The 26,091-nt window shown below is 45.9% G+C and overlaps 10 protein-coding genes across 10 annotated transcripts; 6 read left to right on the top strand and 4 right to left on the bottom strand.

Moving 5' to 3' along the window:
* Positions 1–555: 555 nt before the first annotated feature.
* On the top strand, positions 556–954 carry AGABI2DRAFT_121031 (hypothetical protein; the record flags this gene model as incomplete). The annotated part of the gene is made up of 1 exon (XM_006455022.1): positions 556–954. The coding sequence occupies one exon, from the start codon at positions 556–558 to the stop codon at positions 952–954; it is 399 nt and encodes a 132-aa protein (XP_006455085.1).
* A 1,782-nt stretch (positions 955–2,736) lies between these two features.
* Positions 2,737–4,214, bottom strand: AGABI2DRAFT_180285 (hypothetical protein; the record flags this gene model as incomplete). The annotated part of the gene is made up of 10 exons (XM_006455021.1): positions 2,737–2,784; positions 2,911–3,015; positions 3,226–3,319; positions 3,380–3,420; positions 3,487–3,551; positions 3,611–3,630; positions 3,685–3,772; positions 3,835–3,904; positions 3,965–4,138; positions 4,194–4,214. 10 exons carry the CDS (start codon positions 4,212–4,214, stop codon positions 2,737–2,739), a joined length of 726 nt encoding a protein of 241 aa, XP_006455084.1.
* A 570-nt stretch (positions 4,215–4,784) lies between these two features.
* AGABI2DRAFT_180284 (hypothetical protein) lies at positions 4,785–8,524 on the top strand. The gene is made up of 7 exons (XM_006455020.1): positions 4,785–4,988; positions 5,042–5,234; positions 5,289–5,992; positions 6,056–6,370; positions 6,441–6,515; positions 6,575–7,210; positions 7,265–8,524. Exons 1-7 carry the CDS (start codon positions 4,797–4,799, stop codon positions 8,303–8,305), a joined length of 3,156 nt encoding a protein of 1,051 aa, XP_006455083.1. The 5' UTR covers positions 4,785–4,796; the 3' UTR covers positions 8,306–8,524.
* A 234-nt stretch (positions 8,525–8,758) lies between these two features.
* On the bottom strand, positions 8,759–10,534 carry AGABI2DRAFT_226364 (hypothetical protein). The gene is made up of 9 exons (XM_006455019.1): positions 10,221–10,534; positions 10,135–10,168; positions 9,930–10,082; positions 9,759–9,879; positions 9,673–9,705; positions 9,462–9,614; positions 9,379–9,395; positions 9,079–9,330; positions 8,759–9,027 (listed from the first exon to the last, which is right to left on the bottom strand). The coding sequence occupies exons 1-9, from the start codon at positions 10,350–10,352 to the stop codon at positions 8,948–8,950; spliced, it is 975 nt and encodes a 324-aa protein (XP_006455082.1). The 5' UTR covers positions 10,353–10,534; the 3' UTR covers positions 8,759–8,947.
* A 2,881-nt stretch (positions 10,535–13,415) lies between these two features.
* AGABI2DRAFT_194763 (hypothetical protein) lies at positions 13,416–14,768 on the bottom strand. The gene is made up of 6 exons (XM_006455018.1): positions 14,719–14,768; positions 14,473–14,665; positions 14,250–14,421; positions 14,007–14,197; positions 13,499–13,945; positions 13,416–13,436 (listed from the first exon to the last, which is right to left on the bottom strand). The coding sequence occupies exons 1-5, from the start codon at positions 14,719–14,721 to the stop codon at positions 13,527–13,529; spliced, it is 978 nt and encodes a 325-aa protein (XP_006455081.1). The 5' UTR covers positions 14,722–14,768; the 3' UTR covers positions 13,416–13,436; positions 13,499–13,526.
* Positions 14,769–14,878: 110 nt separating this feature from the next.
* Positions 14,879–16,755, top strand: AGABI2DRAFT_121027 (hypothetical protein; the record flags this gene model as incomplete). Its single annotated transcript, XM_006455017.1, has 11 exons — positions 14,879–14,909; positions 14,956–15,011; positions 15,067–15,337; positions 15,390–15,571; positions 15,629–15,711; positions 15,774–15,841; positions 15,894–15,960; positions 16,009–16,157; positions 16,215–16,309; positions 16,368–16,547; positions 16,612–16,755. 11 exons carry the CDS (start codon positions 14,879–14,881, stop codon positions 16,753–16,755), a joined length of 1,326 nt encoding a protein of 441 aa, XP_006455080.1.
* A 932-nt stretch (positions 16,756–17,687) lies between these two features.
* Positions 17,688–18,363, top strand: AGABI2DRAFT_121026 (hypothetical protein; the record flags this gene model as incomplete). Its single annotated transcript, XM_006455016.1, has 3 exons — positions 17,688–17,732; positions 17,789–18,119; positions 18,182–18,363. 3 exons carry the CDS (start codon positions 17,688–17,690, stop codon positions 18,361–18,363), a joined length of 558 nt encoding a protein of 185 aa, XP_006455079.1.
* Positions 18,364–18,482: 119 nt separating this feature from the next.
* AGABI2DRAFT_187542 (hypothetical protein) lies at positions 18,483–20,620 on the bottom strand (the record flags this gene model as incomplete). Its single annotated transcript, XM_006455015.1, has 9 exons — positions 18,483–19,027; positions 19,085–19,336; positions 19,390–19,501; positions 19,555–19,649; positions 19,715–19,863; positions 19,921–20,033; positions 20,085–20,246; positions 20,325–20,407; positions 20,458–20,620. 9 exons carry the CDS (start codon positions 20,618–20,620, stop codon positions 18,531–18,533), a joined length of 1,626 nt encoding a protein of 541 aa, XP_006455078.1. The 3' UTR covers positions 18,483–18,530.
* A 130-nt stretch (positions 20,621–20,750) lies between these two features.
* On the top strand, positions 20,751–23,386 carry AGABI2DRAFT_226352 (hypothetical protein). Its single transcript, XM_006455014.1, has 7 exons — positions 20,751–21,220; positions 21,269–21,412; positions 21,464–22,509; positions 22,557–22,703; positions 22,851–22,936; positions 23,210–23,317; positions 23,376–23,386. The coding sequence occupies exons 1-6, from the start codon at positions 20,765–20,767 to the stop codon at positions 23,284–23,286; spliced, it is 1,956 nt and encodes a 651-aa protein (XP_006455077.1). The 5' UTR covers positions 20,751–20,764; the 3' UTR covers positions 23,287–23,317; positions 23,376–23,386.
* Positions 23,387–23,949: 563 nt separating this feature from the next.
* AGABI2DRAFT_209348 (hypothetical protein) lies at positions 23,950–25,989 on the top strand. The gene is made up of 5 exons (XM_006455013.1): positions 23,950–24,377; positions 24,434–25,001; positions 25,089–25,240; positions 25,295–25,666; positions 25,748–25,989. The coding sequence occupies exons 1-5, from the start codon at positions 24,105–24,107 to the stop codon at positions 25,853–25,855; spliced, it is 1,473 nt and encodes a 490-aa protein (XP_006455076.1). The 5' UTR covers positions 23,950–24,104; the 3' UTR covers positions 25,856–25,989.
* Positions 25,990–26,091: the final 102 nt, after the last annotated feature.

Genomic DNA, 26,091 nt, shown 5'->3' with positions numbered 1-26,091 from the left:
AACCGTACTTGCAAGCTATGCCAGTGAGATACTTCTTTCCCTCGAGATCTGATGACCAATGATTTCGACGACAAGACTCAATTGACTGCAGGGCAGGGCTAATAATCGGCCCTGACTGCGTAATTCAAACCTGGTGAATTCCCTACACGTGAATATTTGTTCAGTGGCTTGGGGGTTTCAGTCGAGATGCCTTCGCTACCTTAACGTCAGCCCGTTGACTAAAACTCGCCGATATCAACTTAATACACATGTACGAGGATACCGAAATCCCCATTTTGTCCGACCCTGTCCTGAATTTCCTCGCCAGACACAAGATACGATCACTACCTGCCAGAATTATGATGCATTTTTTGAGTCTGACAAGTTCTTTCAATTCCAATTTGTATCAACAATACGCCACAGTGATTCAAATGACTGAATTGACCTTCGGAATTTTTTTTTGGCTTTTCCTGGCATATAACTTCGAACACTGGCCATGAATGAAAAATCTAAGCAAGCGGCCCTCTCATCTAGACTTCTCCCTCTCTCTTTGTCTCTCTCACTATACCTGTGGCCATGAATTACACGAATCCGTATGCACAAGCCGGTTGGTGCAATCCTGAAAATCCCTCCGCTATCAATCAGTTTTCTGGTCCAACATCCCAACCTCCGACATTCGGTGCCCTTCCGTATCCGGAACACTCAGCACCACCCGCGAAACGCTTCATATTCAGCTCTCAGGGCCCAGAGCTTATCCGAGGATGTGAAGTCACAGATTCCGATTCGGGTCTGACTGCCTTTAGAATTAAGATGGGCCACGAAGGTTACGATTATACGTCCCTTCAGTGTCCCAGTGGAACGCCTAGGGGATATATTGTGTGGAAACCTCAAGGGCCCGAAACTGAGGTTTACGGAACTGTCGCGAGGCAAAAGGCCAAGGATTGGCTTCCTTTGTCACCGGACAAAAGGTACTGATTATTTGTTCTCATTGGATCGGTTGAAGGTTGATTCGCGACTTCAGCTCTCGGTTCATGCAATTTCAGGGAAAACACTATGTTTGGCAATTCGGCAAGGACGCCATGTATGTGAGTATCTTGTTTCCGCGTCAACTTTACATTGGAGCATGACGTTACGAATACTGAAAGACCATTGATACTTTGTCTTTTTGTCTATTCATAGTTATACGCCTATGTACTCAATCAGCATCAACAGCTGGGCAAAATATATCCGGTAAAAAACGGAACAACCATCTTCGAAGCCAATCAACCGTTGATAGACGGTGGAATGTTGGAGGGTGTGATACTGGTTATAACGCTCCTCATGTCGGGAAATTTCCGTGACTAGTAGTCGGCACCGACTCAACCTCTGAGGATCCGGCCACGCAGTAAACATTTGAATTCCTGTTCTTTGTAACATTGATCGCTTCCATTGCTATTTCCCTTTGTAGCATATCTTTTACGGACAAATTATTGAATGAATTATTGCTTGTTGGGATTTTCTTGTGAATGAGGCGCCGCGCATTATTGAACTTTATGGTAATTCATCGAGGATCTCAAGAATGCGGTAAACTTATAACTGGCCTTGCGCCAATTCTACGCTAGACATTGCGATACCCATAATCGCGGGAGGTACAGAACCAAAGTAATCTTTCGCTTTTGAAGAGTTCGAGTGATCAAATGTTTGAATCCTATTTATAGTGCATGCATCATACATGTAAATACAGTGTTTGGTTGCAATATCTGCTTGTCACCGCCAGTACCGCAGCTCAAGCTCAAGTCCGACATGACATTCCCACTGAGCAACAGCTCGTAATCAGCGTCGACAATATAAATCATAATAAACCTTTGCGCTTTCCACATCAATATTTCCACCATGCGACTCTCAAATAAACGTACAACGACTTGTTGGATGGTTCGATCTACCACTGTACGAAATCGTGTAACAAATTCTTTGCCTTTGTGATGACTTTTCATTGTTCTCACTTGCCAAGCTCAGCCGGAGTCTGAATTTTCATGGTATCCAGACCTTCTTCTCTCGCGAAAACATCGATCTTTCAAAGGGGATTACTATTCAACCAGTTCCCTACTTTGACCGCGTATTCCCGGTCATCGCAGCGCTCAATCTCTGCGTCCACATAACCTGTTTATCTACACGCTGAATCACCCACCCGGGAAGAGTTTTTCTCGACACTCTTTCTAACCGCACTCGACGAATTCACTTATATCGCTCTGACGGGTCATATATCCATAGCCGTTATCAATTCGCATATTCTTCTCAATTTCTTCATACGACATCCCACAATCCCTAAACTCGTATTATTACGTGTTTGCGATGGTATTGAGAAGGAATTCCCACTGTTGGAGGATGCGCTCCTCCTGCCGCCTGGAAACTGTTGAGAGACTCACCCACAGATCACTGTGTCTTGGCTCCTACAACATGACAACGGGTTTTTGAAGTTTCACTGACGCCGGAGGACTCGGAGGGCGCAGGGAAAAACATGGGCGCTGCAATTATCGCTCTTACCGCAAGACGTTCGTCACATATCGCAGCTAGTCCGAATTTGGCCCCAGTGCTTTTTTGGCTTGGTTGAGCTTGTTTCAAGGTTTGAAGAGCTTAACCGTTCAGGATTTCGGCGATGAGTTGGAGACCAGGATAAAGAAATAATTTACAGTGACAGAGTAAATTTACTTCATTAAATTGTATAAGTCTACTGATATAATACTTATGAGTAACTTGGAAAATCCGTTGGCCGGCTGACTATCTGGCGACGAGATAGTCATTTTCCTGTAGATTTACGTTGGAACCCTATTTTTGACCTCCATCAAGGGCAAATGGTTTTTCAAAAAGAAGAAGGAAATACGATATGAAAGTCACGACGGCCTGAAACCAAAAAGGATCATTTCAATTACCGGAAGCTACCCGTTGACTTACTTTGGCCTCCTGTAAGCCCACGGGTTTCGGTATAGTTCCCTTTCTCTGGTTCCGAAGCGCCAACCGATCGGAAATAAATTTTAATTGAGCATGTTCCCATGTTGTCTGCATTCGGAAATGATATGGCAATTGAAATTAGCGTAGCACTAACAAATTTGTTACAGGGAACACAAGTTCAAATATATATAAAGATTCATCGGCTCAACCGAAGTTCTATAACTGTTCTATATCAGCTTGAGTCGAGAAAGTATTCGAGTCCGGGTGTCCATCCCATGCCCAATTGAGTCCGACCCGTACATTGACGAGCATACTGACAATCCCAGCTATATGTGCCACACCATTTGAGAGAACACCTCCCATTGCATCTGCGTGGGTTATATTTGCTATAATCAATACAATGAGCCATATCCTGTTTGGTACGTGTCATTCCAGTGATAGGTCATTTCTCTTCGAGATAGGAGGGTCTTACGTGTAGATTGCTGCGCTTTCTACAATAACTACGATCGCTTTCTATTGGAGTTGATGGCATTCTAGTCAATTGTGGGTAGCATGTTTTTGGATGTAGAACAAACGTACCAAAATATCACCCCCGCCAGATCTTACAAGCGTACCAAGCTTCCTGACTCGGTACAGGATGGATCCTGTGGACAACAAGGCAAGAATATGAGACTTCAGAAGCCGTGACTGGTAGCCTTCCCACCTGTGAAATATACATTCAAGCTTTCGATAATATTAGTCCAACCCAGGATCGAACCGAATATCGAAAGTACGCACCATACAGAGAGACATATCAAGACCAAGACCCATTGCATTGAGACGATCTCGTTGTTCGCATATATGATAATTAAAGCCACGCATGTGACTTGACGGTGGTCAGTAGAGTCGAGATATGAAGGAAGTTGAGAAAGTTATTACCAAAATAACCTATCCACACCAGAATCGGAAAGCTCATCATCCACATGGATTTACGAGTGATGATCCAAAGGCGGTAAGTCTGATGATTATGAATTGAACAGGGATTGAACTACATGGCAGTTGATAAATTGGTACGAACCAGGATTGCATCACTGAGCTTTGAGGCCGCAACAAAAAGTACAGCGCGACCGACAACCCCAGGATTCAACGATCCGCTTCCTTGGTCAAGTTTAGTATTGATGTAAAGGCTTGTCGCTGACCCCTCGCTGATCAGGTTCGGCCTCAACAGCCTAGTCCATGAGAACGCCCAGACCTGATTATCAGTAATCAATCGCAGGCACTTGGCAACGGAAATCTGAAAAGCTTACACCTGTGATGCAGAGAAACATCATGATACCAAGGCAAAGGTATATCGCAAGTGACATCCTCTCTCGTTTTTCAACATGGAGAGAGCGTGTTCTCAGTGTACCCAGCCGTAAGGTCAGAAGCCAAGTGGACGATATGAAGAGGGTCAAGAAAATCCCGTGTAGAGTACATTCAATGAACATGGAAATTAAATGTTGATTAGAGACACAAGCAGGACCAGGGGAGGGGATTGAAGCCATTGAACAGAAAGGATAACGGAGAGAGTTTTCGTTCGACGTTGGGCATATATATGTTCGTGAGTTGAGAGAGTACCGACGTGGCGTCGCGGGCTCCGTCAGTGAGCCAGTTGAGATGTGAGTGGGCGTCAAGATACGTTTCCGCTTAAAACATACCTCATTCTACGGCAGACCACACAACTCATGGAGCCAAGCTTTCAGTTGCTTAACATAACCAGTTAGCGAAAGGCTGAGATCACTCGAATGTTTGTTATATTTAGATTCAATTTGGCGCATCAGGGCAGTCCACGCGGTCACGTGCTCTTCCACGGTTCGCGTCTTAGGTTGCAATTTAGTGTTCAAGTTGTAAATCGGAACTCGAAACTCGCCATGGAATTCAGTCAAGTCGGGCGCTATGGCACCCTCAGCCTTATGAAAAGACAGGAACCAGACACTGCGGTCACCGCCTTTGGCATCGATACGGACGAAGTAACCTTTGGACGGGACCCCAAGTGCAGTGTGCGGCTGTACTACTCCGATATCAACCTTGTTCATTGCAAGATTATCTTTCAAGAACGCAAGGTCGGAAAGATCCCGAGAACATCCCTCTTTTGCATTATCTGACAAATATCTAGGCATTCCTGATTGTCCTCGGACCTGCGGGTCTTCTCGTCGACGGATGTCGAGTATACCCAAATGACTCGCCTAGAGGCAAACCAACCACAATCCCGCTTTCAAATAACTCGGAGATCGAGATACACGGGAAACGATTCAGATTCTCTTATCCTCCTAAGGAAATCCGAGCCACACTCTTCGCAACGCCTGCACGTCCGTTTCTTTTCTTTTGTTCACCGAGTTTCACGGCTTACCTTAATTCCATAGCACCTAATCGAAAACTCCGATTGTCCATGATTCAGTCTGCACAGGTCTTTTCTCCTGCTCCCTCGAAAGATCCTCGCGAAAATCTCAGAATACTTAGGAGTCCGATGAAGAATACCTTCCAAAGTCCGAGGAAACCGTCTCCATTCTCTCAGTCGCCGATAACCTCTAAAATGCATAATGGCGGTATAGAAGAACAGGACGAGGACGAGGACGAGGACGAGGAGGAGGAAGAAGAAAATGAAGATATTGTACTAGTCGACGGTCCTCATCCACGTGTGGTGCAAGAAGAGAAAGATCTCATCATCCTCGAAGAAGTAGATGCACCTGTTCCTCCAGCTACTGTACAGATGCAACCCCCTAAGACGCCACAGCGTCGACGATCGCAGTCCCTTCATCGGGCGGTTCTTATACGGAGTACCCAACGTGCCATTATAGAGCACGAGCGGCAGCAGCAGCAGGAAGAAGAAGAAAGGGAGGAGGAATTGGAAGTCGCCGACACTATCACTAACGCCGATGCTAGCACTGACGAGAGTTCTGTTGGGACTCCTCAGAGTTTTCACAATTCTCCGTCCTCAGATGAAGAGACGGATAGCGACGGAGGTCAGGTACAGGAAGACACAAATCAAGACCAACGGAAGTCACTCTGGCGAAAAAGTATCGAAAAGATATGGCCCTTCAAAAACTCAACCACAGAAGACTCCGAGGTAACTTTTTTTACACAAAGAAATTCACTCTTGAAATGATACGGTTACTGATTCATGCTTTAGGATAACAAGGATGAAGAGGCGGAACAGGAAGAGGAAAGTTCGGGAGAAGAAACAGAAGACTATGAGAGGGATGAGGGCCAAGATGAACCAGAAGCATTAACTTCTTTACCTCAAGCCACACCAATCCGTCGTCCCCTGGGTACCTTCATGACACCTCAAGTTGGGAACAAACCTGGCCCGTTCGACCGCGGAGAGACTCCCGATCCATCTCGAGGCCGGCTTGCAGGAGGTCCTCCGGTTCGATATTCTCTAGGTGGAGAGGCTAGAAGAGTACCTTTCGACTCCACCTGGCGCGTTAAAGATATAGTTATCCCTGTAAAGGGAGAGCAAGAAGACATCTCTACCAATACCTGATAGTGCTCCCAACCCGAACGCCAGTCCACAGCGACCGGTCGCTCTAGGTCCACCTCAGGCATCGCCTACGCGTTTTCGACCGGATGTTAGTGCAGAAGAACGGAGAGTAAGTATTCTCAAACCGTTTTACCCGGGGGCCTCAGATTCTTACAGGGTACTATCTAGGCAATTCAAGAACGACGACGTAGCGCTCTTCGGGAAGTAGATTCCGGTGCATACTTTACAGGGATTCCTGGGATGTCACCTTCAAAAGCTTCATCATTTGCATCTCCAGTTAAACCGGGATTCAATGATTCCAATAATCCGTTCGGGCCGGTCGTTGTTTCTCCTTCCAAACGGGAATCCATGTCTCCAGTCAAGGAAGTGGTAAGCAGGTTGAGTAGTACGGATGAAGAAGATGAGAATGTGGATACCCGGAGTTTGTTGGAGCGGATGAAGGAAACGGTTGAGGGTATGAAAAGGAGACGGAGTACCCTCGGTACTTCTCTCCCTAGTCCTGTCAAACCTTCGTCAGATTCGAATCCGTTTGAGAATGGAGGACTCGATCATTTCACGCTCAATTCGTTGGAAATTCATGATAATGATGATGAAGACAAAGAGAACGATAGGAATGCGATGGATATCGATGTACCAGCTGTTGTTTTGCGATCTCCGAGCAAGGAGTTGTCTCCGGTGTTGCACCTTGAGACATCAGAAAGTTCAGCTATTGACGACATTGCTATCTCTCCAAACATTGCTCAGGATACCACAATCATGGAATTGCCATCTCAGCCGGAAGAAGCCCGACAATCGCCTGGTCAGGTACGTATCTTGTTTCAGCCCTAACTTTTGATGACGACGTTAATCGTTTCGTAGGAGTCGAATCAGCTTCAAGCCCCTCACACTCGCTCTCGTTCACGTACAAAGAGCCCACAACGTACAGTTGAACCAGGGCCTGTTTCCCAAGCAACAGCGGCGTCTGAAGTGCCAGTAGAGGCTCCCGCTCCAGAGACCGATGACTTGCGCGAATCTACTACTACCCCAGGCGAAGAAGAAGAGGCTCCTCCTGCTGTTGTTCTGCCAAAGCCAAGAGCAGAAACGAGACGGGTTCGGAAACCGACAACTCCAGAGTTTCACCAACCTCGAAATTCTAGACAGGGAGCTGATGGTGGACGAAAAACGCCTACAGCTGACGAAGGCCCTGCCACTGCGTCTAAGCGTACTTCGAAGAGAACGGCTGTCAAAGAGGAGAACGTCGATGGTCCAGTTGTACCAGCTCCTCCTACACGTCGTGGACGACCTCCTGCTACTACCAAAGGCGCCACGAGGCAGAAGAGTAGTGAACGTGTAAAGCGTCCTACTAGTCGAGCACGGAGTGGCGCCAAGACTCCTGTAAACAATGATGATGGCGACGATGATAGCGACCCTCTGGATTCGATAATCACATCTGAGAAAACCACCATTGTTGAAAAACCAGTTATATATACTAAGTCTGCGACTATTGGCGGTCGTAAACCGGGAGCAGGTGTGAAGCAGGAAGATTCACCTGACGTGCTGAAGGCATCCACAAGGTCTAAAACTACGACTACTGCCGCTGCATCAAAGACTCCTGCTACTGCTACGAGAGGTCGAGGTCGACCTAGGAAAACTCCCTCTACAGCCCCGCCTGCTCTCACACAAGTAGTCAATAAGGAGAATACTCCGGAGGCAGCTGGTTCATCTAGAACGGCCACGGCGAGAGACGCGGCGACAGATGAGGGGGTTGTGGTTAAAGTTAGGACGACAACGAGAAAGACGAGGACTGCTATTGTTAAACAAGAAACAGGATTGGACTCTTCTTCACGAGGAGGTGGCGTCGCTCAAACTAAAACTAGGGGGACGCGTACTACAACCCGAGCGCGAACGAAAACGAGTTGAAGGGAGTTGTGGTGTGGATCTATTTTTCCCCTTTTCGTCCCTTTTTTGACTTCTGTATTCTACCTCATGAACTGCCCTCGGATTCCTTACGATTGATTCTCAGACGGTAAAACTGAGGAAGTGATAATGTTTTTGGTTGAAACCTCCGCACTTCCCCAGTAGTAACTACCGTTCTCGCGCCACGAATCTGATTGATGACTGATTGATTGTTGTTGTCGACAAAGCTTTCCGAAGGTGATGTAATTTCCAGAAGGGTGTGAGCCGTACTATCAGTGATGGAGCATTCGCTGAGGAGATAATTAGCCATCGGGGGTCTTCCCGAATCTCTAGCGATAGATAGGCACAATACACGTGGACGTGGTTATCGGATTTTTTTCAGAGTTTTACAGACTAGAACGAAATCATGAGTCGGCGGGGCCTAATGCATTATGTGATTAAAACCCATCAATGAGCCGAACACAAACTCGAATGCAACATCGTGCAATTCATATATTGATTAGCATGTAAATGTATATCTTACAGCATACAAAGCTGCCGTCATACCATAAGGAAATCTTAATTAATCCGGATATACTTGATCATAAGTTTAATCTATGTTATCGAAGTGCCGGGTCACCACATTTTCCGCATTATTTCAACAACCTAGTAGCAAAGAAGCGCGTGGTCGAGGATTAAGCCCGCCCAAAGCGGCCAGCCGAGATACCCATTTCGGTTAAAAGTGCCTGCGGTTCAATGGTTAGTAATTTCGGGTACCAGAAGAATGTTCTACCTACGCCAGCAGCTTTCAGGGTCGTCAAGGTTTACAGTCAGGAATTGCCAAACAACGTGGGCCGTAGTGCCTCCAACCGAAACGATGAAGAAGGGCAGGCCTTGGTTATTTAATACGCCCGCGATAGCAAGCAGTACAAGGAAACATGTGGCGATGGCAATTAGGTAGGGCCGGGTCCAGGATCCAAAAAGGATGGCAGTGGATTTGACACCCATTTTGAGATCGTCTTGAATATCTTGGCATGCGTAAATCGTATCTGAAGAGCTGTAAACGGACTACTCGAGTAAAACGTGGGCGGACTAACCGTATAACATGGTCCAGCTTTTAAAAATTAACATGAGTTCAACGTGTAAGAACCACCATTGTTTTACGCAATAAAAAACTTACCACCAACAGGCCGCCATAGCGACAGATAAAAGGATATTGTCGACATAACCGGTCGTTGCAACCCAGGTGGTTATGAACCCGAAATTCATAGCGAAGCCCAACCATGCCTGAGGCCAATAGGTGAAGCGCTTCATTAGGGGATAGATGGCGAAGCTTGTAGTGACAAATTAGGCCAAAATTAAAGATTACGAAATTACGACATTAGCCGTACAGAGGAAGAAGTTGGAACATCGCTACCCATAGCCTGAAAGAATATCAGAATCCGCAAGAAAATGAAGTGAAATGACGTTAACATACGCGAGACCTTCCAGAGTGGCTACAAAGAATGCAATGCCAACAATGTATTGAACTGCGACATATAGACTTGCAGCGAAGACCGATATTCTACCGCTCGGAATTGGTCTTTGTTTAGTACGAGCTTGTAGTCACCTGAGTGTACAGTTCTGAACGAAGTCAAGCCGGACTCACCAACTCCAGCGTCTAGTTCACGGTCAAAAATGTCGTTGATGGTGCAGGCTGACGTGCGTAAAATAATCGCGCCGAATGTACAGTTTAGCATAGACCACCAATAATCTTGTAAGGGCATCTTGGTCCTATAGGCTGCCATTGTCAGGCCCCATGCTAGATAAACAACGTGAATATAGGACCTATGCTGTATTCCTGGATAACATACCAAAAGGCCAAAACATAAGTACGAATCCGGTTGGCTAAGGCAGAGTTGGCAAGAAAGTCTCGTCGCGGTTCCGGTGGCTTACCTACCTTCTCGATTCGGGCCAGTTCAAGATACGGCCGAAGGTAGGCGGGAAATACACAAAGAGGAAACTTGGGGTGAGGTTCGCCTTGGCCGTTATGGGAAAGGAGAGGGGCATTCTCGTCGATTTCGCGGCCCATGATAGACAAATGCTGGATTGATACTGGAGGTTGGGTTGACAGTAGACTGAGATCACAATTCCCGGCCACATTTATATGTTCCTACATAGCTGCACGTGCCAACCTTCGAAATTCGTCAATCGTGTTGGTGAGCACGGATGGGAGGAATATTGATCGTCGGCCAAGTTCATCTATTTTTTAGTAGAACCGCATCTTACCGGAGAGGAATCCGATTTCCAAACGCGGAATGGAAGTAGCTAACAAAATCCGAAGCAGGAGCAGACTGAATCCAGATTCCCAGATAACGAGAACTCGTGTTCCTAGCGCAGAATTTACAAATGGCGAACATTGCCCGAATATCTGTTACCCATGTTGAGGGTGTCAATGATGATGCAGAAAAGGTGATCGGTAACATTATACTCATTAATGTCGTAGCTTGACTTAGCTTCAGGTCGAGCATAGCTTTTTGGCCATCTTTCTCCATGTTGGTATCCAGGTTTCTTGACATATTCGATGCTCTAAACCATCACGTGTGAGAATTATATGAGTATCCGAAGCGAAAGCGTGCCATGACCATCGGTACGGTTTTCGTACCAAATTGTAGGATCTTGGAATGCAACCGCAGTGATGTGGACATGTGAACAAGAATAGTTATAGCCTATCAGTCATCGGAATCGTGGGAATGATGTGTTGACCTGAATACGTAAGCAAATCCAATGACAGAGAACAAGTAATTTCATGGTGTGAACCATTCGAAGTAAGCTTTATAAAGGGGCTGAAGAAACACGTACCGAAAAAATTTCTGGGTACCTTGGAATGTTGAAAGCTCCACGACCATGTGCCTGGATGACCCGACATATGGTTGTCTGCCCAAAGTCCTCGCAGCACCCTCAGTTCTGAACTATGCAATGTGGAGATCAAGCCAGTTCAAATCAATTACAAAATTTGTAAGATGAGCTGAAATCTCAGCCGACTGTTTCGGGATCGCTCCCTCATTCCAGCTCTGGTATAGGCTTAGGCAGAAACCCTGAATTTCTTTCTGAAGTTGCGCAGGAGCTATTTTTAGTCTAGAATCTAACCGCCGTGGCCCTATGCTGAAATGGAAGAATGTATAGAAACTAGACTACGAGTACAGGTCTTGCCAAGCCTTATACGGTAGATCAAACAGTGTTTAAAGGAAATACGATAGAATATGCCAAGATCGCGGAGAATGATTTGAAGCTTATCTTCTGAAAGTGCGTATGACTGCCCCATTGGACAACAATAGACGTATTGTTAGCGGATGTCTCAACATCTCATTACTGGCTTATGCTAAGCCATATGGTTCATGCGATAGTGATGTTTGTCTGACAATTGAATCATTCCAGGCAGATTGGCCGCAACTTCAATTTAGGTGATGCCGATTGTTCTGAACTATAAGATGTGGATGAAGCTCGCAATCTATGGCCACCGGAGACCGTCAGCTAGGCTTGGATAGAGCGATGTGTTCGGGTCAAGATTGCTTATATTGATATCCTTCATGAAAGAAGGCAAGAGGAAATCACAGCGGCGGACTTACGGTTACTGATTCACTCTAGTCTGGAGTATATCAAATGAGTCAACTTCGATGCGACCACAAAGTTACTCATAAGCAAAGGGTTTCTATTATTCGGGAGTTCACCGTTCAGTGTAAGTACTTGGACAAAGAAAGGCGCACACACGAGATTATATTTCCTATCCGAAACATTGTTCCAGTTGACATGAAAGAAGGATCATAGTCTCCGCAAAATTTCGAGGTCCAAGTCGTATTGCTAATAACCGCGTGGTTATACTATTCAAGGATAAATTAGGGAGCTGAAGTTACGGTCGACGGGACGCTTGGAAAGGAAGATACGGAGTAAGAGTCTAAAATAATGAGAAACCCTTACCATCTTCATGCGAATCGAGGTTCCTTTTCCATAGGACGAGGATCGTACTAAATCCCAATATGATATCGAGACCGTTCACGAATGTATGAACATTGGCATATTCATTCCCAGCGTAGGGAGGATTCCGTCAGACATCACTAACCACTCTGAAGGCTTGTTCAAATAATGGCTTATTATGAATTCGCTGCAGCAGAAATACTCACATTGTTAGCTTTGTAAGGTAATGAAGAATGAAGGGACATTTTTCAGTGACTCCAATGATACATAGCGGCGGTCCCAGACCTTGAACAAGTCCAACCGCACCTCATCAGGTAAGCGGCGTCAGAGGGCGTTATCACTGCTTGCCATGGTCCTATAGAACGTTGTTGAGTGCCTCTTGCCTAGCCTTCGCAATTCCTCGTTTGTTTCCCAGGCCGACACTAGCTATCGAGTATTCCTATATTATACCCAAGCCAATCAGCACCGGGATATACCTTCTGTAATCTGTCAGGAATATTTTTAAGTATACGCCCATCGGCGAATCGATTATCACCATGTCATCCGTCATCAATTTCTCTCCTCACAGGCGGGCGCCTATGGAGCCCACCCGGATCACGACCAAATGCTTTTTTTTTCAATCATTTCGCCGGGTCCGAAACGGAGACAAAGGACCACTTCGACCAGAATCGCTAGGTAAAACCTATGACAGAAACAAAGCCAGGCTTTTAGTAAGGCTTTGCTAAAGGTGTGGTCACCTCGAATTAATTGAGTCAATGTTTCAACGTCGTGGTCTGGACTGTGTGGTGGTATAGTTGGGCAGGCCCGTTCGAGGCTTCGGTTTGGCGCACAGGGGTGGAACAGCTTTACTCGTAGAACCAGAAATGTGCTGTCAGGACAGACGGTGCTCTTTTCAATCCATTGACACGTAGTTATAACTAGTTCTTCAATGAGTTCGTGTTTTTCTGAGGGATCGCACCTAGCTTTTTTGTATACATCTCACATTTGCGTCGACCACTTCTATGAAGGACTTCCTCAAATTCTACAGAGGTGCGAATGATCGAAGGGAAGCTCAGTAAGCTCCATTGCTGGATTAAAGCATTCGGCAAATGTTACCATACTAGAATAAAGGCAAGGTAAGGCCGAAAGCTATGTCAGACAAACGCTTGTGTAGAATGACAATTGGAGCACAAGGGAGCGTGTAAAGGTGTCCAGTCGCTACCTGACGAACAGAATACATTAACAGACAAGTAAACGGATGGAAGTAGTAAGTAGTAACTGTACAAGTCGATGTATCGGTTGAGAGTCAAATTTACTTTCCGTCGCCGAAGTACTCTTCTACTAATGCCTTCTTCCGTAGTTGAAGAAGGATGGATTCCATTTCGTCGTGAGATGGCATCTTGGGCGGTAAGAGGTGTTCGGTTTGAAGGAAGGGAATAAAGGATGCGGCAGTTTGAGCATGTAATCGAGCAGAATCTTCGGTAGCGGCCGGTGTTTCGGTAATGATAGGATCAGACTCGCCCTCGGTTTTCGTCCGTTTGTTGTCATCTCGGGAACCGTTCATCTCAGCATCACTTTCTCCATCGGCCGTTTTTCGCTTGCTGGTGGCTTGTGATATCACTGAAGATTGTTTGATGGAAGGCTGAGCGGCTTGTCCAGGGATTGGCGGGGTAGGTGTATCTGAGGAAAGTCCGAGGGTTTCGCGAACATTTGCAAATGCTTCTTCCCAATCTGGACACGAGACGTCGGTAAACAGGATAAGATACAGGAGGATACTACAATCGAAACACACCTTCCGCTTCTGCCTGCCTTTCATGGTGCAACAGGTTCTGGTCGTTGTCGTCAAGGTCGCCATAGTATACAGGCCCTTGGTTCAGGAATTTTTTGTAATAGGCAAACGTTTGGTTTTCTTCTTCCTCCTCCTCCTTCCGGCCCTGAAAAAGCTCACGAACTCCGGGCAGGTCTTTCGCTCGACCAAAATATCTGGAGAAAGAGTCAAAAACAGATCGAGAATAAACGACCGATGACAACATACTTGTAGCCTTTTGTCCCCGGCACTTCCTTTCCATCGTCATCCAACATTGCCACATTTCGTCGATAATTAGCTCCCCCAAGGGCAACAATCTGGTTTTCCCAATGCCGCTTCTCGCGAAGCAATTTATTGATATCGTCGTTAAGATCTCGAACTTCGTAGTCGGTCAAACCAGCTGCCAAGCAAAGTCAACGGAAAGTGGTGACGGCAGCGACGCGAAACACACCGTCTTGGATTTTGGATACTTTCCGACTAATTTCTCGTAATATTTCACCTCTCCAACGTTCACATTCTCGCAAACTCTTACATGCGCTGGCCATCTTGGGCCGCCGGTCCCCCCTTGTTCCAAGCCCAAGCTCAGCGGCCTGGGCCTCTCGGAAACGGTACAGCATAGATTGTGCTTTTTCCTCATTACGAGCCTAAGTTTAGAAAGATTAGCATTTGGATAAATGAACCAGTTTTGAATCCAAACCATTGTGCGCGAGAGTTACAGTTATAGTCTACTTCACTGTGGTGAACGGCAATGAAGCAGAAATGATGGAAATGACATAAGCGGGGAAGATTGCCAAAACAGCGAACAACAACAATGCAAGAGCAATTCGGGTCTGAAACTGTTCTTTCTCGACTTCTACATGGCACCTTCAGAGCAGGACATCGAAGAAGGTAAAGGAATAGAAATGTCATATTTTGACTGCATTCATCTGTACAGAACAGCGCCACTTTGCGCAAGTCATAGTGACATTTAGGTCCTACGCGCAGTACGCTGTAAGTGTTACCTTTTCTGTGCGCCCAATCAGTATTATGACCATGAAGCCGTCAGCTGTCAGCTAACAACAAAAGGCGGAAGGACATCTATCGGCTTCCCCGCGCAGACGTTGAGCTCATCCGAGGGATTAAATACCGCGAGAAGCTGGAATGCGTTGATCGCGCCATACTTGAAAATGCCCATTTTTTGCTGAAAGTTGTTGAGGATGCGGATATGTTTGGCCACGAGACCGACTACTTAGATGTCGGAGGCGACGAGGGAAATGGTAAACGCAGTCAAAATGAGCAAGAACAGGTCAAATCGTACCAACATGATCATGCAGATGGTATGCGTCTTGCGATGTGTTAACGGAGTGAATTCTGAAAAACCATCTTCAGTACAAAATAATTCACACATCTCCCCACATTCACATTCACACTCACGATCCCACGGCATCGGTCATGATCATGACAATCGGCACAACAGCCAGAGCCATCCGCGAGGATATAGGCCGTCCGAAGGAGATATGGATAAGCTACGAAGTTCACTGAAACAGCTAGTCCGGGATTGGAGCGAAGAGGTATGTTCCATATATATTGTTTGAAGGCGCACTTTAACCCCTGATTCCGGACATCAGGGTAAAGTTGAGAGGGACGTTTGCTATGAACCGATGAAGCGAGCCCTGCTCGAGTTTTTCAAAGACGTCAAACAGGAAGATAGGTAGGAGAAGACTTTTTCACTGTAGTACCATCCGCCGAAGCCTCTAAGCTGTAGCTTGTTAGACGTAACATCAGGGTACTTGTTCCCGGCGCTGGTCTATGTCGTCTAGCATTCGACGTCGCTCAGCTAGGTATGTTTGCTTTCCCAAGTGATCTTCATGGACATTCTTATCTTCCCGTCAGGATTCGCATGCCAAGGCAACGAATTTTCTCATTACATGCTCCTCATCTCATATTTCATGCTGAATCAGTAAGTTTTCGTCTGCTTCTGATAACAAGTATTAATAAAATGCAATAGAACAACAGAGATAAATGAACATAGAATATACCCATACATTCATTCGTTCTCAAACGCCTCAAAAAAGAGTGACATTTTACGACCGGTCCTTGTTCCGGATGTTTTGCCCTCGTCTATTCCTTCTGGGACGCCATTTTCTCTTGTTGCAGGTCAGTCTATCCTTATGATTTATCAACGAGAGTCCGTCATTTGACCTACTCTCAAAGGTGATTTTGAAGAAGTTTATGGCGGAGAAAGTGGCCCGGAGGAGCCACAACACGGACTATGGGATGCCATATTGACTTGCTTCTTTATTGATACCGTGCGCCTTTCCCTCTACTTTACGAGACCTTAGCAGAATTCTGATTTTTTAGACGTAGGCCAAAAATATAGTCAATTACTTGCGAATGATACACGACAAGCTTGCTCCTGGAGGCGTTTGGATCAACCTAGGGCCCCTCCTTTGGCATTGGGAGAATAATAATACCGGAGATATGTCCATTGAACTTGACTTAGAGGAAGTCAAGGAGCTTGCAAAAATAGTCGGGTTTGAGATTTTGGTACGTCTCTCATTCGTCTTAGTCTGCGATCAGTATAATTGATTGAACGCCCCTGGGTGTAAAGCATGAAAAGACCATCGATACAACTTATACCAACAACGCGAAAGGGTTGCTGAATTATACTTATCATGCGGCCTTTTGGATCGCTACAAAAGCCAAGGAAGACAAAGACAAGCAGGGAGGAAAAGATGACCATAGAACACTGTGACTGATCAACAAATATTTCCATGTTTATAGAGGTACGCGCAAAGGCCTGTGAAAGTAATCAATCCATACACGGTCATTGAACTGTAACAATTGTGAATATCAAGTAAAGTCAAAGTGGGTTTTGTATTCAAGCTCACTTATAGATCTCCGAACTGGATACCAAGTATCTGAACATCAACATTCGAGCCTCGTTGTAGTTGACACACTGAAAAACGATGTTTTGGTATACCCTTGGGCTGCTGTTTTCTGCTAGACCATTCATGCCCCTATTCTTTCTTATCCTTACTAGACGAGCCAAACAGGTAGGGAACTCATTGATCGCCGAGTGATTAAAGTTTTCCAACTTGAAGACAATGAGCACATCATCGGTTTCCTGTCTTCTAATTCGAGGCGCGCGATAAAGCTGCCTCGTCATGCATTCATGCATCATTTGTGTCAACTTCGCACTGCACAGCCGCCGAAGCACCACTGGCACGTTGGGAAGCAAAAATATGTGCGAGTCACAGCAAGTCAGAATCGGTAGCTGGTTTCTCCGGGTTCCTTCCTTGACAGCTTGTTGGCAGCCGCAACCGCAGAGGTTGGATATTGAACGTTGACGTCAGGGTAAGCGCTTGCGGAGGAATTAAAGGAGTTTGACATATATTCCGGTGTAGCAATGACTCAAAAGATGTCAATTGTCAAAGGATCGCATCAATTGGCGGCGACCTGATCCGAGACTTATTTCTAGTCACAGCCTAGTCGCAGTGACTCGGAGCCTAGCCATAAAAAGCGAGGCTGAGATGTCTCCGACTCTCACTTATCCCGACCCCTCCTCGCTATTCTACGCCTGTGCTGAGGTTTTATTCCCACCCACGCATAACTTATAGCCTCATCTTGTTTCTTTTGTCTCATAACCTAAATAACGAGAACCGTATACCCTACACTTAGTACACAATGACTAGACCCGAGAAGATATCCAAGCGTAAAGCTTTCAACAAGGTAAATTTAATCTTCATATCTTCCACCAAGAGAGTATTCAAGACCGATCCTTCCAGGAAATCCGAGCACACGCAGCTCACGAACAATCATCATTCGCCACAGTCTTAACACGAACTCTAGAAGCTCAGAAAACCCGTTCTCATCGCGCTATGATGAATTTACCTTCCCATCCACCAAGAACCACTAAACGTGTCGGTTTAAATGAACAGTCTGTGGAAGACTGCAGTGACAACATTGGTGACGATGAACACACACAGCATGAATCAACTTGCGGGCACAGCAATGGTAACGGTCCCTTTGGACTCGTTGATGAAGAGGAGAAGAGGAAGAACTCGATATCTTTCGTTATTGATTTGATGGGGATAGCTAAACCTGCGAAACCAAAAGGTAAAATCCTTCTAATTTAGTCAATGGAGAGAGGTATTCATGTGATTTCTTGTTTTTGATAGGCGTCGCAAAGGAATACGAAGTGATAGGAAAGGTTCGAAATGTCATTGCACTCGAAGATGATATTGAATACGAATATGAAGCTGATGGAGACGATTGGGAGGAAGTTGAATTTGATTATGGTAGAAAGGGTGGAGGAAATTCCGTGAAGCGATCGTACTCTGCGGCATTGAGGGGAAGGTAGATAGATGCTCGATAGCAAGCTTGGAGATTGATGTGGAAAATCTGTCTTTCTTCCAGTTGGATATAAAGTCATTTTTTCACAAATAATTTGAAAATAAAAAAAAGAAGAGTATACCGAATCCTTCCTGGGTATGTTATGACCATTAATTTTAAAGGTATCATCCATCATCATCCAATCGTTCCCTTCGCGATTTCTCTGTTCCTAATCTCCTTCTTCATTTTCCTCAACCTCTCACCCTCCTTAATCGTCATCCAAAAGCTTCCCGTCTTCCCATCCCTACCTTTCTCCCCACCTCTAAACACAGCTGTAACTTCCTCCAAACTCAACCCAGCCAATTCTGGGAAACAAAACACAACGAAAATGTATCCCAGCAAACACAAACCAGCGTAAAACCCAAAAGCCCCGGCAGGCGTTATTTTGGCCATCAAAGAGAGATAAGTGGAGTTGATTAGGAGATTGGCGGACCAATTGGTTGCTGTTGCTAGTGATGTGCCTAGACCACGGACTTCAAGAGAGAAGAGTTCGCCTTGTTGCCATGGGACATTTCCTAGACCTGTAGCGTAGGATGCTACGAAGACGATCATTGAGAGAAGAACTATGGCGGACCAGCCTCGAGAGTAGTCGGAGCCTGCAACTAGGATGTTTCCAGTCTTGAGTGTCATAACTAAAATTGGCGTGTATCAGAAGTTAAATCCTGTGAATGAGGAAAAGAAAAACGTACAGTGGAAGGCGATACTGGCCAAAGTCAATCCAACAATCATACCAGGAGCACTAACCAACATGATTCTTCTTCTTCCGATGGAATCAATCCATTTAAGCGCTATTAGGGTGAAGATGAAATTTGTGCCCGAAACAATCAACCCCACAGCTGTAGGTTGATCGAATCCGATTTGAGCAAAGAGAGTGGCGGAGTAATACATTAAGGTATTGAAACCGCAGAGTTGCTGGTACGCTTGTATTCCACACGCAATTACTAGTTTTTTTGGTGAGTTTGGAGGGAAGAGTCACCGGAGATGTATTACTCACTCAGAGCGCGTCGATTGACTGAGTCGAGAAGCATGGATTTGATGCGATGGAAGAGCGTTGTAGTTTGAGTTATATGAACGGCTTCTGAAACGGCTTGGTTGAGGACTCTGACCTGCACATTCAAACAGTCAGGTTTAAATATGGATTGAAGCTGAAAATACGAACCTTTAGGTCGAGTTGTTCAACGGTAGCGTGAGCATAAATTTTGTTCATAATTGCTCGTGCGCCATCGATGTTACCCCTCTGAAGTAAGATCCGAGCTATAAATATCAAGTCGATATTTCATAAGGCAAGATTGTGGGGTAGATGCGTGGGGAAGACGCACGACTTTCGGGTAAAAAGAATAATAGGACAAATTGTATGCCGGCGGGCACGGCACCCAATCCTACCATCCAACGCCAGCCGGACTTGACGTGGAAAAATCCAGCGCCAATGGCATATGCAATCACTTGACCCAGCGTAATCATTACAACACTACAGGGAAACTGTCAGCGGAAGCGAACGTGGGATTGAGGATATATGTCAACCGACTTTAGGACGACCATACGCCCTCGAAGTCGTGTGGGGGAAAGTTCTTGGATATACAAAGGAGCGACGCAAGATGCAAGCCCTACGCCAACCCCGATCAAGAATCTTCCTCCGATCTGTGGAGAAGTATGTGATTGATTCTTCTATGTGAAAATGATGGACCCCACCATACTCCAGACATCGTGACAGACAGCTTGCGCAATGGCGCCTGCAACGAATATAATGTCAGCGATGCCCAGTACTGGTCGTCTTCCAATCCAATCTGAAATAACGCCAGCCGCTAATCCGCCCAAGAGGGCGCCAAGAGTTGTAGAAGAGGTGATGAATTCCTGGTAAGAAACAGGTCAGCTGCAAGATCGGGTGATAACATTGAAAATTTATGATAATCAATACATAGTAATACATACTTTTTGACCGTCAGAGAGTAGGGCAGGACCGAGATCAGATCCTATGGTGACCAGGGCGCCAGAGATAACGCCTGTGTCATAGCCTGCGGGGGTAAAGTGAATGTGGACGGTGATAGCGGCACGTCATACATACCGAAGAGGAGACCAGAGATGGTTGAACAGCTGACAAGGACCCAAACAAACCAGGTCGTGCGTTCCTCACCCTCGGCGACTACGGTGAGCTCTGTAATCTCGCCAGCGCCGTCATGGACGTCGATTTTTTCGATATCGTCTTCGTGCTTGTCGTGAGAGGACATGGGAGCGTCGTTAGCGGGGAGATAGCCTGAGTTGACTGGTTATATATTCTCCAATGGATGATCATATGGTTTTTTTGGATTCGATTTTGTATTCAATGATTTCTCCACGATCCGCAAATAGAACCACACACGGCCTTCTTCCACATGCTCTCCCGTCGTCTCGGGCCTGCGCGCTACCGGGCCTACCTCTTCCTCGTCGTCGTCGCTGCCGTCTTCAGTCTCTACGGCTTCTATGCCGGCCACAACAACCATCCAGACCTCAGGGTCTCCCCGGCAAAATTCGATGTCTTCGCAAAGGCTGCCAACGACGTGTTCCACAGCTCCAAGGGCGTTGTTCGGGAGCACCCCATTCCACGGCTCATGGACACCGCCGAGGACAAATTTCGCGCAAAGCTAAAGAAGCAGAGTAAAACACTATCTGAAGCGGTGAGAGAGTATAGGCGACGCTATAAACGTCATCCTCCGAAAGGCTTCGATAGGTGGTGGCAGTTTGCGCAGGAGAATAATGTCAAGATGGTGGATGAATTCGACGGCCTTGTAAGCGACCTTAAGCCATTCTGGCTTCTGAGTGGCGAGGAAATTCGTCGCCGGACTCTCCAGGTACAAGTACACCTTCCGACCCAGTGCTGATACTGACGATATTCTTAGGCTGGCGAGCTGCCATCCATACACCTCGTTCTTATTCGAGATGGTGAATCAATAGGACTCAAATTGAACCATGCCTATGAGGATTCAGAAATCAGCGCCCGCGCTCAGGGTTTCCGTGACATGATAAAAGGTTTTACCGCCGAGGTCCGCTCCTTCACCGATCCTTCGCCCACCCATTTCTGATGTCTCTCATAGCTGCCAGACATGGATTTTGCTTTCAACGGGAGAGCAGAAAGTCGCGTGATCGTCAATTGGGAACACCTTAAATACCCCAATTTGACAAATCAAGATTCATCCAAAGGCATTGCTGAAATGATGGGCGGGAAATTTGAAGCCGATTGGAGTGACAAAGAGAATACGTGGGATGCATGGCGAAGATCATGTCCGCCAAACACGCCAGCTCGACGACTATTTTCATCTAGGCGTAATCCTTTCGTCAATCAAGTTACGAATTATCTCTCCTTGGCTGCCTCCCACTCCAACAATACAGATTCCGCGATATTTTCTCCCATAAATGAATTTCAATTTATGACCACGACGAATTCCGTTATCGATTTCTGTGCCCACCCTCATTTACATGCATCTCAAGGACATTTTTTCTCCGATTGGCGCTCGTTATCAGCACTATATCCCATGTTCACGCCTGCTAGAGCGCAAGGCTTTATGGATATCAGAGTTCCATCCCATTACTACTATGGATCAACGCAGAGATATACTTACGGCTGGGATTCTGTGAATCTCGAAATCAAAGACGTCGATCCGATGGAAGTTCCCTGGGAAGATAAACTCGATAAAGTCTTTTGGCGGGGTGCGACAACTGGTGGAGGATCTCATCCGCGGGGCTTTGCACCCCAATATCAAAGACATCGTTTCTTACGAATGTCATCCGACCAATCTAACACCACATATCGTACCGTCACCTTTTCAGATCCGCCAAACTCGAATCGATATATCTCAACTAAAGTACCTATATCCCAACTCAATGACGAAATCATGGATGTGGCTTTTGTGAAAGCGGTTACTACGGCAACTTACCCTGGAGGTGAGGAGGCTTTGATGAGGGACCATAGGTTTGATGATACGGTGCCACTCGGCGAACATTGGAAATATAGATATCTAGTGGATTTAGACGGGATGAGTTATAGCGGAAGGTTCTTGGCCTTTTTAGCTAGTGACAGTGTCCCAGTGAAAGCGACTGTGTATGAGGAGTGGTTTTCAGATTGGATTCAGCCTTGGTATGTGTAGTTCGATCCTTTTACTAATTGCCAGCTGAATTTGCTTTGTCTAGGGTGCATTTCATACCTCTCTCGGCATCGTATAATGAAATTTACAACATAATCGCTTATTTCTCTGGTCCAACACCTTCGACACTTCTTGCAGCATCGTTTGACGACTTATCCTCATCTCACTTCGCCTCATCCTCATCTAATGCAACGTCTCCTTCCGACTCCACACCATCATCTGGAGATCACGCAGGAGGAAAACCCAGGAACATATCAAAATTATCAGATTACGCTTTAGAAGCATTACAAAATCAAGAAGTACTTAAATTGACGAAACATGGTAGAGAGGCGTTGAGGAGTGTGGATGCTGAGAGGAGGCTGAGACGAATTGCGAGAGCGGGGAAAGAGTGGAAGAGGACGATGGGGAGAAAAGTTGATATGGAAGGTGAGTTTTCTTGTTTAGTTTGATGTTTTTTGCTATTTTTTCTCTTTGGGGTTATCGCGTTGTGTCTTCTTGCTACTTTGAGCTTTGAGCATATTTTTGAACACCTGCTCAGTGTTGAAACTCAGCGTGTGTGCTTCACGGGCCTTGTTTGTATTACGACTTACGCATTCCGACCACATTCATGCCTTTCTTTTCTTCCTTCTTGGCAGCTTCGCTGTCTGTTTGACTTTTTCTCATCTCGGAGCTCGGGTTTAACTGATACTTCTGGGACAGCTTACGTGTATCGGCTATGTCTTGAATGGGCACGATTATGGGCGGATGATAGAGATAGCATGGATTTCAAACTATGACATGGTTTCCGATCAAGTGAATGATTTTGAGGTATGTGTCGAATTTGCTTTGATATAGGCTCTCGTGCCTCACGAGATTATGATTCCAGGACCGTTCCGGAACCCTCTCGTTGTGTGCAACAGGTTGCCTTCGTGTGTGGTAATCAATGTGCTGCTGCGAGACCACCTTCATTCATTCAATTTGGGATTCTGTCATTAGAGTCGTTCTCTTCTGCTACTCCTGCTTCATACATTTCCCTTTTCTCTCCTTTTTTTGGGTGTCTTTAATACGGTTCATGTGGTCTCATCATAGCGCGTGCATAACAAAGACTTTTTAGATGATAGATGAGGTAAATAGGTAATTGACTTGTTATATTTTTTTATATTCATTTTCTTTTTTCCACTCATATGCATAGTACCCTCACTTCTCCCTTTTTGCATCGTTTATTGCTTCTTTTTTTTTTTGTTGCCTTGATGTATCATTATTGTGGTAGACATCATCAGCTTCAGACGCTGAGCATGTACTATGGATAACTCCGATTCGATTGGCTGATCGGAAGAAGGTAGCATTCCGTCACATTGTTGTGAAAGCAGTCAAACACGTTGCTGCCTCATGGGCTTGAAATCAGTGCAAGAATATGATAGGTTCATCGCCGGTTCGAGTGACCGCTCCAGTACACTTGACTCTTACGAACCATTGACACGCTGCTAACACTCTGCTTCTGATTTAACTGATTTTCTCTCCCTTCCTCTTACTTCAAAAGTTCAACTCTTTCTCGTCTCTTCTATTCTCTTCTTTCCTCTTCTGAAATTAATCAACGACATTTGCGAAACTGACAATGTACGGACCTCCACCAATAGCACCATCATCTACCCCCTCCATGCTCCGATCGCCCAGCGCCTTTCAGGTCGAGAAGGTGGCACGTACACCCGCTGCCCCGCCATCGTTTCCTTTACCTCCTGAAACTGGTCCTGGTGCCGATGAGAGGGATGAGATGATTGTTTACAGAGAGACTGTGAATAAAATGTTGGGTATTAAAGCGAAACAGTTTGCAGTTATGGGAAGGGTTCCTTGTGATTCTAGTCAATTGGTTTTGTTTTTCAGGTCCAAAGTTCGTCTTTTTGTTTCTCGTTGATTCCTGCAAACAACTGATGAGAGGTTGTTTAGAGTGGTATAACTCACTCATTGGATTTTCCGATAAATGTGTTGGAAGATACGCCGCCTGCGTTAGATGTTCTAATCGCAGCTTGTCGACCTCATCAAACATCCGATCTAGACGCTTATGGAGATCGCGAATCTCTATTCTTTCCACCCAACCTCCCTCTCACAATATCTCTTGAAATCGCCAATCAACCCATTCTTGATGCCGTCCAAAATTCACTTTTCCCAAATTTACCTCCGGGAAGTCGTCTTTCTGTGTTACGTGATAAATTGGAAGTGGTTGTTAGTGGGGGAAGGATGGGTCGTCAACCTATCAGTCTGAGAAATGATGGTAGAAGTGCGACGATTATTTTGACTTTGCCGGTGAGATATAGAGGGGGTGGTGTGATTGTCATAGAACCTTCTCTTGGAGAGACGGAGACGTTTGGTGGAAGAGGAGGAAAGAATGGCGATCTGGATTGGGTCGCGTTTTTAGGAGACTGTGATTATGAGATTGACATGGTTCAATCGGGATGTAGGGTATCGATATCCTACGGCGTTTACATCAGGGGTGGTGGTCCAGCGCAGAATATCGGTTCCCCAAATACGTCATTGGGACTAGGATTAGGTCCGAATTTTGCGAATAGTATGGGTGGGTTGAATGGTGGAAATGGCGGGGGAGATAGATATTCGTTGATCAACCCCAGTGACAATTTTTTCGATTCTTTGACTCCGATTTTGAATATGTCAAGGGGGAAGAAATTGGGTTTCTTCTTGAATCATTCTTATAACGTGGATCCGAGCCAGGTTCTCGCCGAGACTCTGGTTCCGCAGGTAAGTCCCTTGTGCAATCATTTCAGCTAGAGGGTTTACTAAGAATATTTGCAGTTGAAAGGTGGAGATGCGCTTCTATATCAAGCGTTCAAGATGTACAAGTTGGCCCCCGAATTACAATGGACTGCAGGAGGTTACGTTTGGCCAACGGACATGACTATTCAGTTTAGTACTGAAGATATCACGAATGGTCATCCAAAAGCGAAATCCATCATGAACACATCGCGTATGCCTGGGTTCAACGTCCAACGCGGATACGGCGTTCCATCTCGCGAAGAACATGTTCCACCCGTTCGTGGCGCTTTCAGTTCATCACACCATTCTCATGGAAGCGGTCCGGGTGAACTAGGCGAAACTGAAGCAGACATTTTGAGAATGAGAGTAGAAGAGGCCGGTGGCGTTCCGTTGGTTGATGCAGATATACAGGTGTGTACTGAATCCGAGTCGTCACCTAGACATTCGCCCTATGGAGCGCCGAGGATGAATAATTCGATGCCGCAACCGCAGCCGCAGACTCCTGTGAATCCGGCGGGTGTAGAGCATGTATATTTCGTTTCTGCTGGAGAACTCCAGAAGTTGGTTGTGAATACGTTGTTGGTAGTATATGTCCCATGAGTTTGTAGTTTTACTTTCATTGGTGGAATGTAATTGTGTGTGTGTGCCATTCGTTTTCTGGACGGGTGCGACATATAAAAGACGTAAGCTGAATGTAAGTCGGAAATACATCGGATGATAGGCAGTGGGAAGAGAAGTTGGATTTCAGATGAGCTGGTCGGCGCTGAACCCTGTCGCAGCCCTGAGAGATATCCGCCCCCGCATAAGCTTTTTATCACTTAATTTCGAGGGATAGG

Source organism: Agaricus bisporus (genome assembly GCF_000300575.1).
Source record: "Agaricus bisporus var. bisporus H97 unplaced genomic scaffold AGABI2scaffold_10, whole genome shotgun sequence".
Classification (NCBI taxonomy): domain Eukaryota; kingdom Fungi; phylum Basidiomycota; class Agaricomycetes; order Agaricales; family Agaricaceae; genus Agaricus; species Agaricus bisporus.
The sequence above is the reverse complement of the archived record's forward strand: the minus strand, read 5'-3'. Positions and strand labels throughout refer to the sequence as shown.

Bases quoted from the DNA above. Each gene is read 5' to 3' on its own strand.
- AGABI2DRAFT_180284 (XM_006455020.1), top strand. From the start codon at position 4,797: ATGGAATTCAGTCAAGTCGGGCGCTATGGCACCCTCAGCCTTATGAAA. The intron at 4,989-5,041 runs GTCGGAAAGATC...ACAAATATCTAG, and splicing joins TTATCTTTCAAGAACGCAAG to GCATTCCTGATTGTCCTCGG. The intron at 5,993-6,055 runs GTAACTTTTTTT...TTCATGCTTTAG, and splicing joins CAACCACAGAAGACTCCGAG to GATAACAAGGATGAAGAGGC.
- AGABI2DRAFT_226364 (XM_006455019.1), bottom strand. From the start codon at position 10,352: ATGGGCCGCGAAATCGACGAGAATGCCCCTCTCCTTTCCCATAACGGC. The intron at 9,880-9,929 runs GTGAGTCCGGCT...GGTGACTACAAG, and splicing joins TGAACTAGACGCTGGAGTTG to CTCGTACTAAACAAAGACCA. The intron at 9,028-9,078 runs GTAGGTAGAACA...ATTGAACCGCAG, and splicing joins CGACCCTGAAAGCTGCTGGC to GCACTTTTAACCGAAATGGG.
- AGABI2DRAFT_194763 (XM_006455018.1), bottom strand. The intron at 14,198-14,249 runs GTATGTTGTCAT...CTCTTTCTCCAG, and splicing joins CCGGGGACAAAAGGCTACAA to ATATTTTGGTCGAGCGAAAG. The intron at 13,946-14,006 runs GTGTGTTTCGAT...TCTCGTGTCCAG, and splicing joins AAGGCAGGCAGAAGCGGAAG to ATTGGGAAGAAGCATTTGCA.
- AGABI2DRAFT_226352 (XM_006455014.1), top strand. From the start codon at position 20,765: ATGCTCTCCCGTCGTCTCGGGCCTGCGCGCTACCGGGCCTACCTCTTC. The intron at 22,704-22,850 runs GTCTCCTTCCGA...GGCGTTGAGGAG, and splicing joins TCATCCTCATCTAATGCAAC to TGTGGATGCTGAGAGGAGGC. The intron at 22,937-23,209 runs GTGAGTTTTCTT...CTTCTGGGACAG, and splicing joins GAGAAAAGTTGATATGGAAG to CTTACGTGTATCGGCTATGT.
- AGABI2DRAFT_209348 (XM_006455013.1), top strand. From the start codon at position 24,105: ATGTACGGACCTCCACCAATAGCACCATCATCTACCCCCTCCATGCTC. The intron at 25,241-25,294 runs GTAAGTCCCTTG...GAATATTTGCAG, and splicing joins CCGAGACTCTGGTTCCGCAG to TTGAAAGGTGGAGATGCGCT. The intron at 25,667-25,747 runs GTGTGTACTGAA...CCGCAACCGCAG, and splicing joins TGGTTGATGCAGATATACAG to CCGCAGACTCCTGTGAATCC.